Source organism: Dermacentor silvarum, chromosome 4 (genome assembly GCF_013339745.2).
Source record: "Dermacentor silvarum isolate Dsil-2018 chromosome 4, BIME_Dsil_1.4, whole genome shotgun sequence".
Classification (NCBI taxonomy): Eukaryota; Metazoa; Arthropoda; class Arachnida; order Ixodida; family Ixodidae; genus Dermacentor; species Dermacentor silvarum.
The window spans coordinates 173,859,689-173,872,887 of NC_051157.2; the positions used below are offsets into that span (position 1 = coordinate 173,859,689).

Here is a 13,199-nt window from a genome sequence, read left to right on the forward strand (position 1 = left end):
AAAGAAGAGAAGAAGGAAGGCGGCGTTCGAAATGAAGAAAGTCCGTTAATTTACTGATTAGATTATTTATTAATTTGTAAAATTCTAATTAAACTGATTGAAATTTATTGCCTTCTTTTTCTACCTTGATCTCCTTCCAAAAAACACACGTTTCCCTATAAGATAAAATAAAATACGGCTCTAACATCAGTTACTTTCATTGAATAATTTTAACCCACCTTGTTTAACCGCCGGCTTCTTGGCCAATCCGCCGTAGTCGCCATGGCTTAGGTAGCAAGCAAGCAAGAAAGGCCGGTGTGTGGAGTGGACGAAGTGTGGTTGTCGGGCTCCGGGTCCGAACCTCAAGACTTCGAGAGCACCGGGCGGAGAAGCGAGGCTGTCGGACTGTGGGTCCTAGTCTCAAGACTTCAGGAGCGCCGGGCGGAGAAGCGAAGCTGTCGGGCTGCGGGCCCGAGTTTCATGACTTCAGCGACGATCCGGCCTCTGTCCTACCTCCAGCCTTTGGTGTTCGTATGTCCTGGTGACATGGTGCGGAAGGCAAGCCCTTCCTACTTCCCTCCTGCGACTCCTTGGCCGAGCTGTGGACGATCTTCACGAATCAAGTAGCGTCTTATCCTCACGCGACCGACGCCCTGCAGCTGACTGGCCGTCGTAACGCCGCCCCATGCAGCCTCACCGACGCATGCCAAGTAATTGTGACCGGTCACGAACTTTACCGTTATATATAATTATTTATTTTGCGAGAACATTTACAAATGCATGAACGTTTCTGTTGGTCTTAGTATCTTGGTTAGCTAGTTTGTGTGTGTGTGACAGTTTCTGCTAATTATATGTTCATGTCTTGTTAACAATCGGCTTCGTTGTTTCTTTTCCCCACTGCGAATTAGTCTCAATGGTGGCCACAATAATTCGAACCATGCAAGTGTAAATACACTCCCGGGTAAACAACCCCTCGTTATCTTAGGAAAACCAAATCATCACAAATGGCTAATTTTGCTGCGGCCCAATAATTTTTAGTAGTAGCTCGCAGGAGAACAGTGCTTTAGGTCGCTTGCCTCAAGTGCATGGTGCGCAAGTACGTTTTATTGCGACCGCAATTACATGAACAAACCAAGCAAATTTCTGCCGTCGTCGTCGACGTCGCCGTGAGGTTCCGTATAAAGTCCAAGGGCGATAAAATCGTCGCCGCGTACCGTATGCTGTATGGGCGAGTGCAAGCGCGCGAGGAATGCGCGCTTTCACGGAGAGCGAACGCGCGGCGCAGAGCAAACGTGGCGTCTTCCGTCGTGCAAAAGGGCGTGGAGGGATGGAAGGGAGGGGAGGTGACGTTTAGCTGCGGCACCAAACGCGCATCTTGGAACCGGGCGCAAGGGGATCTGGCGATTCAATCTCGCGGGCGATAGGATGCATGTGGGGAGCAGCGCGGGAGGGAGGGGGTGCGGCTTCTACTCTGCCAGCAACGGCGAACTTGCACTTCCACTCAGCTCTTACCTTTGTATGCGCTGTGCTTTCGCCGCTCAGTTTCCGTTGAAGCGATAGACCACACGAACCTTCGTTCGCTGCTTCAGCCGCGCTTGCTCGCGCCAGCGTTTTGACAGTGGTTGTCTGCGGTCATCGAGTGTAATCTATTCATGTTTGCTTGTGCGCGCTGACACCAAGCTTGTTAATTCAGTTGGTAAGCGAATGTGTCCAAGTTTATGCAGCCGATGAAACTACTATCCTTACTTCGTAGCGCCCTCTAATAATTTGATATCACACTTGATGCTCCGCCTTTCGGGCGAAACTGCGACTTTTTCAGTTTAAATCTAGCCTGGCTCAACAAAATTAGGCTTCGGAAAAGGGGTTAGAGGAGCCATAATCATGACTGAAAACAACCATTTGTTTGTTAGGAATTTCAGATGATCCTTGAAAAATGAAAAACCTTATACTGGACAGCGAATCATCATAAAGCTCGAAAGGACAGGTGTAAGTTGTGAAGACTGCCTTAAATATTACGAAAACACAGACCCGGACACAAAGCACCAAGCACGTTTAGAACAACCAGACTAACCACTGCTGGCTCACAGTTTTACGATGCTTTACAAAGATGCCTCATCCTATGCTCGACTGGTCTAAATATCTAGCGTTTTTTTTGAAAACTGTACCTCATCGCAAATAAAAAAAATGCGAGAGGCGGAAGAAATACACACTTTCTGGAAGGATGACTTGAATGGGGTTTTTGAAGGTTATCTCCATTGAGCCTAATAAAAAAGACGTTGCGACGGTTTTGTTTGGGTTATTGCTGAAACAGAACTGACTTCACGTCACTAAAAATAAGAGGCAACCTTCCTGACTGATATTTTTCTTAACTTGGACTAACAGATTATCTTTATACTACAGAAAAAAAACGCTTAACCTTGCACTCGGCCGCGCAACGCTTGAAACAGGGAAGCTGGGCAATCGTAGCTCAGCATTTTCCGAATGTGCGCGCGAACTATTCATCTTATTACTCATGATAATGATAATTTCTTTTCGCGCGCCTCGAACTTACTACCGTCACTGCGCGTTGCATAGCGCAGCTTGCAAATTCGAGACCGCGTTGCAATGCCGACAATGCGTTCCAGCAGACCCGCTCCGTGAATGCGTCTCTCTGGCTATCATTCCCTTTAAATCTCTCCCGAGCATAAGACGCAAAACCTCCTCTTCACCTCGCAGAGCACGAGCGTGCGAACGCGCCAGCTGTGGACAAACACGACGACGCTCGAACGCAATCATATGGTTCGCACAAATGCATGTCCTGCAATGCGCGGGTGTTGACAAATGAGTGAATTTTGCAAATGAGACAATAAAGAAAAAAAAGTCTAGTGGTTACGACGCTCGCCTTGGGGCCGTGCATGGGTACACGGGTTCGAATGCCGCCTGAGTAAGAAAGTTTACTTTCTTTCATTTCTTGATAGTTTCTTGATAGGAACCACAAATTACGTCTGGCTTTAAACAGCTTCGCTGTTAAAACAGCAATTAAAGTCTTTCAGTGCTTTTAACATTTCTACCAAATACTTTACCATATAGACCCCACTGATCTAACCCATTTTTCATTCACTATGTGATTCAAGACAGAAATTTTTATAGCGAAGCTGTTCAGGGCTACGTTCCCCAGGATCGTGTCATCATGTAGAAAAAAACTATCAAGCATTTGCTTTGGCTCTACGTGCGTGGTGGTTTGGCTCAATATGCGTGGTGGTTTCCCGTCAGCTGAGCCTTAGCATAGGTGTAAAAACGGATGATGGATCGCCCATTGTTATACGCCCGCCACTACCGATGTCTCTTTCACAAGTGTCGTGATACTCAGCGGCGTCTCGTCCCACCAGTCGATGTGCCCCTTTGTCTCGTGACGTAAAGATTGCGCTAGCGCTGTTATCAGCGGTAGCCCTTTGGACTCACTATGGGACGGACGATCGTTTAACCACATCTTCCAGAATCCTGACGTCAGGATGCTGATGACGCCGTGCAGTGTGCCGCGGCTATGAACGCTTTCGCTCATACGCTAGTCTATGACGATAGGGCGGACTTGGCGCAGCAACCGCACTACTTACCAACAAAATGCCGGTGTCCTTGCTCTTTGACGAACATGCCGAAGACGCTCAATATAGTAAATAATCTTTTTCTTTTCTTCTTTCTTAATGGGGTTTAACGTGCCAAAACCAGTTCTGATTATGAGCGTGCACTACAACGTGCACTACAGTGCAAGCACACGGGCGTTTTTGGATTTCACCTCGACAGAAATGCTGCCGCTGCGGCCGCGATTCGATCCCGCGATCTCGTGCTCAGCAGCGCAACGCCTTGGCTGACTGAGCCAACACCACCTTGTCTAGGTGGTGTTGACTGAGCCACCGCGACTGGTAGTAAATAATGATAATATATAAATTCACAATAGCAGACCCACCATAGTAACAGCTTCGTTGGTTTCCGTCTTCACAGTTGTGGAACGGCTCTGAATTTTTTAGGGGCGAAGCTCCTTATAGCGGCACCCGTTCGTCCCCGTCGTCGTAGTAGTAGTGTGTAACCAGTCTGAGAAAAATGAGAAAAAAATTCCGAAGTTGTCTCCGTAGCGCGGAATCGAACCAGGGACCCCTCGCTTCCGAGCGCGCGGCGTTAGCCCACTACGCCACGAAGCGGACATGGACACACGCACCACGATGGCAATAAATACCCAACATTAACGAAAGGCCGCGTTTCTAGCGCGTTTCTAACGCGTTTGTGCTAGCGCGTTACGGCCCGTGTAAGAAGCTGGTGTAAGACGCTGTGGCCTCTCCGCCTTACCTTCAACGCGTTTCGAACGCGCTGCCCAAAGCGGTGGTAAGTCAAGTTCAAGTCGAGGAGCGTTTATGAATACGGGGGTATACTCTCTCAGCAGTCATGTGATGGCGTCGGCAAACGCGGTGCACGTTCCGGCATGTGTAAATGGCTGCGTAAGACGCTGTGGCCGCTCCCCCTTACTAGAGAGTACTGCACGTTTCTAACGCGTTTGTGCTAGCGTCCCCTTAAGCGGGAGATCCGATGATTCCCTCCGGAGCTTCGCCCACTCATCATCATTCACCCCGTGGATATGCTGTGATTTTTTTTGACAGACGTTAACCGTTCGAGTACAGCTACGTTTTAAGAACAGAAGAAATTTGTTTCTATGGTGAAGTGACCACCCGCATAACAGCGATTAGATTACTGACCGTTATCATCACTACGCAGCTTTCATGACATTCTAGCCAGTTTGCGTAGGTTTTTCATCCCTTTCTTCATTTTTGTTTCAGCGATTCTATATTTCTGCACCAGTGCATGTGTGTTACCTTCGGGTTGTGTTCTTGTTTCTTGTGTGTGCGCTGCAGTTTCATAATGAATTCTATATCTCTCCTGTATTTATTTATATGTGCTTAGTTCAATTCTACTATTTCACATTATTTACACTGTTTCGTACGCAGCGTATAAATCATTGTATTCCCATTTCTTACTTTGACCTATGCTAGGTTGTCAATATTTTCTTGTAATGCTGCACATTTTGCAGCCTTCGCATGGCTTTATTTCATAATTAAATGGTAGATGCTGCTGTTTTTCACAGGTTGATGACGCTACACGTCTCACGCGAGGAGAGTTGCTGGCACTGATAGAGCGTTACGCCGTCGGTTTCCAGCAACACGGCGTTGGTCCAGGAGATAGAGTGTGCACCTACCTGACGAACAGCGTAGAAAACCTGGTCGCCATATATGGATGCGCCTTTGCTGGCGCCACCTTGATCTTAGCCAAATCTTCTTTCACCGAAAGTGAGTTTCTCAGAACTTGTTTGGATAAGTTAGCGTCAAGTAGGATAAATTATGAAGTAGCAAAACGGTTAACAAATCGCATGACTACACGTGCGCCATCACCAAAAGAAAAATAATTGTTAATGTCTAAAAGTCCGCAAAAATGTATTTAATCGGACAGATGTGGACACGCGGTAGGCCGATGTTGCCTCAGCGGCGCTCAGAAGTCTTCATCTCGCTGTCATTGAATAACTAGTCACACTATGGTTATTGGACACGATTTGTCTTGTATAGGCCTTATCTTGGATTTTTTCGCAGTTTTCTGTCGCACTGTCAGCTGTGACCTGTCCAAAAAGCGGCAGGTAGAAAGAACAGAGTCTGAGCATATGTAAAGTTTATCTTCCAAGATGCCATATATCTGGCTCGGTGCTCTAATGCTCCTTTGATGTCCTCAAGTCCGGTTAGTGCAACAGCAGCAGCAGCAGCAGCGGTAATAATGGTGGCGGCATACAGCGGCAATGTAGAAGCGTTCTAACTCTTGGAGGTAGCAGGAGCAGGTCATACCAGGTGCGAACTGGTTGTCTCAGAACTAAGACATAGAGGAGAAAATGTTCGCCACAGGCTGAGACATGTGTCTGCTGCAGCAAAAATTGGAAGACAACTTGCACACCTTAATAGAACACGAAGATATTCCCCCAGCCAGATCCGCAGGTAACGTACACGTTCCAGAAGCACTGGGATCCAGATCTGATGGGAACATTAACCGGTAAGCTTAGAGTAGTAGGGGAAAATTAGGCGGGGAAGTAATTGATAGAATCGCATCCGCAACAGGCACAGGTAACTGTACAAAGTAGACACAGATATTTTGATGAAAACAAGATCAAGGAGATGTAGGCAAAATGCTAAACTAATAAGCCTGTAAAGCATACCTTGGTTAGCTGAAGCAGGTTAGGTGGCTATTTGTCACTGCCCTATTTTGAAAGGGGTGCCAATAAATAATCCTGATGATCACCATTATCATAATTTACCTTGTTGCCCTCGATGCGTTCGAATTTAAAAGCGAGCTTGAAAACTCTGCAACGGTTGTCTAGAATACAATGTCGTCGATGCGCCCTGAGACTAACCGAAAGTCGTTTTACACATATTTGATACAAACGATGTGAATTCTCTAAAAGCACTGCCAAATTAAGTTCGAAGCGGGTGGCTGTTAAAATAAAAAAAAAGTGTCTGAGGCCTTTTCAGTTGAAAACAAATAGCCTACAAAAGTGAACCTAAGTTACTTACTTCCAGAAGAGTAAGGAGAGTGCGATGAGCCTGATCGCGTCGACACGCACAGCCACTGCGATACAAACATTCGTTGGGTCGTCCACCGCAGGCCAAAGAGATGATATTCCCTCACTAGCGACGTGCGCTGTTCAATGAAAGCGGGACACTCCAATATGAGGTGCTGAAGTGTCTCGGAGCAACAGCCAGACTTGCTCTATGGACTGGCCAGACGTAGCAAATTAGGAGACAACTACACGAACTAAGGATAGTAGCTTTATCGGCCGTATGAACTTGTAAACACTCGATTACTAACTAAATTAACAAACACGGTGTCTCGCGTTCACAGGTAAACATGAACACATCTCGCTCGATGACCGCTGAAACTCGCTGGAAAACGATGGAGTAAGGAGGCGCGGCAGCAGCAGCGAGCGAATTGACCGTCTAGCCATCTCTCGCTTCAACGCGAACTAAACGTCGAATTTACAGTGTTGCCAGGCCCGAGGAGGCGGCGTAGCCAAAAGCTAGAGAAGTTGTAGCCCAAATGTAGCCAAACACAAAAAAGTGCATAAAATTTCGTAGTCAAATATAGCCATTTTTATTTGCAGTTTTATTTGTTCATACATTTTCACATTCGACTGCGGCAATCCTTTTTTGCCCAACCCGTCGTAAAAAAAATGTCCGTGCCACCGTGACGGTCGGCCATTGACATCAACAACAGCGACCATCATGCTTGCACAGAACACTTTTTGGTTGGCCCCGGAAGCTCTTAAGTTGCAGCGAATCGCTGCAGCGGGCGAAATCGGTGCTTTTATTTATTGACAGATAGTACTAAGTTATTATTTTTAGTTATTTACAGTAATAGTAACTACGAACTCTGCTTTTTAGCTGCCGTGAACGCAAAATAATGTTAAGCATCATCGATCTCTCACCTCATCTCTGCCTACGGCGTAGAAGTACAGCTGGGCAGCGATCTGCGACGGCGACGTGCTCGCGGCTTCTTTTTTTATGACTTAAAACAAGTCATTCGCGGTATGGTAGCTCGTGTTATTTGTCTCATCGTCCTGTCTTGTTCTCCCTTTATTTTGCAGTCATCTTGGCCCCGGGTTAGCTAGTACATGCTGTATATGTATACTGTCCATTTACATCAACATGGCCGCCACAACATGGCAACAACATGCATTAAAATAAAGTATCAGACAACAGATGCCACTCACAGTCTGAATCAGTGGAAGCGAAGCTTTAAATGATTACTGCCCAAAACGGCACATCAGTGTAAGATGTGCGCAGTCGTTTTCGGCGACGAGCATGTCCGGAACGTAACTCGCTCGAAATGGCAAAAGCCGTGACTGCGCACAAAGAGCAAAGGTAAACAACAAATTGATAACAGTGGTTATGCTGTGAAAACTGGTTGCTGTCAACAGCAAGCCATGTTGATGTGCTAATAAAGTTTTTAATAGAGGCCCCCAAAGTTTGGGGCCCCAAAGATCTATGCGGGTGTTAGCGTTGGGGCATGCAGGAGTGAAGAGTTTTAGAATAGGCGTTTTTCGTTTGCGGATAGCGTGTTGCGCGTGCAGCGTCACTATGGCGTCAAAAAAAAAACTGTTCTAAATAAATATTTATTTATTTATTTATTTATTTATTTATTTATTTAAAATACCTTACAGGCCCATTTAAGGGCATAGGGTAAGGGGGGACACAGAGTAAGTGCTTCAACAGGAGTAAACAATATAAATGTTAATACAGGCCGTCACAAGATGGGTAAAGCAAAGTTCAAACAAAGTTTGTCTAGGCTAAGCTTTAGCCAGCGTAAACACATTAATATACTATTAAACACAAAAAATACAAAAATACAAGTATGAAAAACAGGGAAGGAAAGCAGGTCAATAACATCCTTATACAGTGTTTCTACAGGAAACTTTACAATTCTTCGCGAAAGGCTTCCCGATTTGTTAGGCATACAATGTTATCAGGAATACTGTTTCATACGGTTATGACACGTGGCAGTGCTGATGCGTTAAATGACAGTGTATTGCCAAATATGCGCATGAAACTATGTCTATTGTTAAGGTGACGTGACGTGCGTGCTGGTACTTCAAGGGGCAACACATGAGGTCGATTACCATGAACGTATCTGTGGAAAAGGCAAAGAAGACTAATCGTGCGACGAGTTTCAAGTGGCTGGAGCGCAATATCTGCTTTAATCTTAGTTACGCTGCAAGTTCTGTCGTAGTTGCTTGTGATGAAGCGCGATGCTCTGTTTTGAAATGATTCTAGCATATCAACTAAATAATTTTGATGTGGTGACCATACTGATGACGCAAATTCTAATTGTGGGCGAATAAAAGTCTGATATGCTAATTTACGAACTGTAGCAGGGGATTTACGCAAGTTCCGTCTGAGATAACCCAGAGTTTTTGAAGCTAATTATTAAAAAATAGTTATTAGCTGAAATATTAAAATAAAATATACCACCTTATGATAAGAATAGTAATTAAGATTTTCGTGTTTTCGCGTTTAATTACATCATCATCATCAGCCTATTTTATGTACACTGCAGGACGAAGGCCTCTCTCTCCCTGCGATCTCCAATTACCTCTGTCTTGCGCCAGCGTATTCCAACTTGCGCCTGCAAATTTCCTAACTTCATCATCCCATCTGGTTTTCTGCCGACTTCGACTGCGCTTCCCCTCTCTTGGTATCCATTCTGTAACCTTAATGGTCCACCGGTTATCCATCCTACGCATTACATGGCCTGCCCAGCTCTATTTCTTGCGCTTAATGTCAGCTAGAATATCGGCTATCCCCGTTTGTTCTCTGATCCACACAGCTCTCTTCCTGTCTCTTAAAGTTACTCCTAAGATTTTTCGTTCCATCGCTCTTTGTGCGGTCCTTAACTTGTTCTCTAGCTTCTTTGTTAACCTCCAAGTTTCGGCCCCATATTGTTCCCTCGGTGATGGCCACTGAAGCACGCACCGCGCCGGAACCTACCGTGCAGCAGCCGTCCCCGCCGTCTGTCATCTTATCGCTTCCGCAAGATCCGGGCACCTTCTCTGGCACAGATAACGTGGACGTCGAGGACTGGATTTCATGGTATGAGCGTGTCAGCAAACAGAACAGATGGGACGATACGCTTATGCTGGCGAACGTGATATTTTATCTGAAGGGAACCGCGCGCGTCTGGTACGAGACGCATGAACACGATCTGACCAGCTGGGACCTTTGCAAAGAAAAACTGAATGACTTGTGCAAGCCCTTGGGCCGTCAACTGCTCACCGATCGCGGTCCTTACTTCTTGTCCCGTGTCATCGATGACCTTCTACGCTCATGCTCCACGAAACACAAAGTCACCACCGCCTATCACCCTCAGACAAACGGCCTCACCGAACGCCTGAATCGCACCATGACCGACATGCTGTTTATGTATGTTTCCGCCGACCATCGCGACTGGGATGCTACATTGCCCTTTGTTACATTTGCCCATAATTCGTCACGCCACGATACGGCAGGTTGTTCACCGTTTTATCTTCTTTTTGGCCGGGAGCCGACACTGCCTATGGATACTTTACTACCAGCCGCTCCACGACAACCATCGGAGTACGCACAAGATGCCATCGAAAGGGCGCACGCTGCGCGTCATATCGCGCGCGACCGCCTTCAGATGTCGCAGGTGTCACAGAAGAACCGCTACGATTGCCGTCACAAGAATGTATATTACGCGCCTGGATCCTTAGTGCTCGTCTGGTCGCCAACTCGACACGTTGGTCTCTCCGCGAAGCTTCTACCACGCTACCATGGTCCTTATCGCGTTCTGCGTCAAGTTACCGACGTGACGTATGAGATTGCACCGGCGCAGCCAATGTTATCTTCTGCGCCGGTCAAGACTGACGTAGTTCATGTTGCCCGGCTAAAGCCGTATCACCCGTCCGCTGATGATGCACTCTGACCTGCCCGGATGGTGCGCGTGTTTTCGCCCGGGGGGGGGGGGGTAATGCCGCGACACAGAAGAAGAAGACCGGCACCGAAGCAGAGGTCAGCATTAGACCGGCACTGAAGAAGAGGAATTAGAGGTTGCTCCTCGCCATCTTGGCTGGTTGCTGCTACGCCTGTGCTACTCGCCTATTTTGTAAATATTTGTAAATATGCGTTTTTGCGCAACAATATGTTAGCACCGGTAGAATGTAATGATTGTACACTTTTCTTTAGGTAGCTAGTTGCCGAATACTGCACCAGGGAGGCCAATTCCTGTTCTGGTGAGGGAGTGACTTTGATGAAGCTTAGTGGGCCTTCCTAGTTTGGTTGCACCTGAACTAGTATAGCCCCACTAGCTCTCGGCAATATTTTTTTTCTTGCCGGTGTCAGGCACCACTCCATGCGTGAAAATGTGGTGGACTGGAGTAGGATTCGAACTTACGACCTTCAGATTTGAGGCCGGGTATTCTACCTCTGCTCCACGCCACCCCCTTTAATTACAATTTAGAACTTATTCTATTAGCAGCAAGCAACTTGTTGCGCTTAGTTTTGAGTAACCAACTTTACGTGCCTTCACCCAGCCAAGTCAATCGTGTTAGGCCTACGAGCCATGAAATCAACAATTGAATTCGGAATCAGCGGCGTCTAATGAATCAATCTTCATTACACATGTTAGTTGAGAGAAAGCGATAACGGCAATCTCTTCTCCTAGCTTACGAACTTCCCGCATTACCACGAATCCAGCCCAGTTTGGTGCTAGGTTAGAGCCGTCGGATGGGCGCGTTCATGTTTGTTGACGAAAGCTTTTGGGGCAACTTTTGGGGCTCCCGCTAGATCGACGAAATAGCGCGCCCGACGCAAAAGCCAAACACAGTTTGCGTCTTGCGCATGCGCAGTGGCTTCGACGCTATTTCTTTGGGGCCCCAAAACGTTTGAGGCCGCTATTCTAAAACTCTCTAAATTGCTGGGGTTTTACGCGCCAAAACCACGAGATGATGGGGCGGCATGACACAGTGGGGGACTGCGGAATAATTTTGGCCACCTCGGGTTCTTTAACGTACGCCTAAATCTAAGTACACGGCTGTTCCAGCATTTCGCCTCGATCGAAATGCTCCCGCCATTGCCGAGGATCAAACCCGCGTCCTCGAGCCAGCAGCGCGACACCTCACAAGCTAAGCTAACACGGTGGATAAAGTTCATGTGCCGTGGTGCACTGATGTCATCGTGGCAAACACGTTTCGATATTAGCTAAATGAGCATCTGCATCCGCGACGTTACGGGCAAACCATCTAGAAGAAAAAGCACCAGAACCCACCTTTGGCTCGGGGTCTTGCTGCCATTCTTTTTTATACGTTCGCGCATATTTGGCCCACTTCCCCATGTTTGGATTATCCTCTCTGAGGAGGATCCGCTCTTACGTCCAACCTATCGAAATGAATCTGGAATGTAAGCAAGAAGAAAAATTCATCTAGCAGGAGAAAGGAAAATGGCAGTACAGCTTCGCGCGAGAAACGTGGAGTTGGTCGAAAGCTGTGCCCGGTGCGATACTTCACCCAGAAGACATGGCCATGAACACACTGGAGCGTGTCGTCCACCCGTGCTTCCATTCTTTCGTGTCGGCGCCACGATCGCCCGACAGCCCCTACCCTATGTTATGGCGCTCCCTTCCTGAGCATAGCCATGTTAGTACAGTGCACTTTGAAAAACCCCTACTCCCAGGTTAATCCCGATGTCCATGGATCAGGTGCACAACGGTCAAGCGGGGTGTGAGTTTAAGTGCATCAAAGATCAAAGCCATCGGCTCAGACAACGGCGCAGACAGGGAATGGAAGGCGAGGGGGGTCATTTCGCGCACGCACACACGCACAGCCATGCGGCCGGCTCTGCCAGCTAAAACATAGCCTTAGAGATTTGCTTCTACCCGATCAGAGCCACCTCTGGAGTGTGGAATAGGGCGCCTCCTATAGTCCAAACAAAGCGAAGTCGCAGATTGTCAGTATCCCAAATATAGCCACCTAGCCAACTCGTCCAAGTCGACTCCAAAATTTGGTTCCTGTAGCCCAATTTCGCTATATATGGCCAAACCTGGCAACACTGCTTCGAAAGCACAGAGCATTCGAAGCTACCAGCACTGTATAGTTGCACGTTGTCCAAATCGCAGATCGTTTTCAAGATGAGATCCGCGCGGGTGCGCACGTTTTCCACGTCGCAGTTCGCGTTCAAGGTACGGCCGCGCCGTAAGCAGCAGCTGCCGCCGGAGTTGAACCCCCCCCCCCCCCCCCTCTAACCTCGCCCGCCCACTGTGCCTCGCGCGTGACAGAAGCGCGCTGCCGCCCCGACTTACACAGTACGATTTTGCGTGCGATCCGTCGTACGCCGCGTATGAGTTCGACTTGCCGCGTACGACGATTAGGGACATATGGTACGAACAACGTGCGATGCGTAGCCCCGTCCACAACCGGCAGCCCTGCATGGACGCTCGGAATACTGCGGAACTTCGCAAAGTGAAAACAAACGTATTTGCACAGTTCTCTAGTTTCGCACAAACGATTACAATAAAAACGCGTCTGTGCGAGCAGCGTAGAGGTGTTTCCACAAGGCCCCGTCCGCAGTGTGGGCTCCGTCGACAGCCGCCGAGGGCTAGGAGCTGCCAGGCCTAGCTCGTTGGACCGTCGAATCTGAGACCGGTGTCGC

The 13,199-nt window shown here is 47.8% G+C and overlaps 1 protein-coding gene across 2 annotated transcripts in view; it reads left to right on the top strand.

The window, feature by feature from the left end:
* The window catches only part of LOC119449051 (uncharacterized), a 118,453-nt gene that overhangs the window by 28,237 nt on the left and 77,017 nt on the right, over positions 1 to 13,199 (top strand). For both annotated transcript variants that reach the window (XM_049666216.1, XM_049666217.1), the window contains one exon: positions 5,090 to 5,291. In XM_049666216.1, coding sequence (XP_049522173.1) covers positions 5,090 to 5,291 — 202 coding nt within the window. The remainder of the gene's footprint in view (positions 1 to 5,089; positions 5,292 to 13,199) is intronic.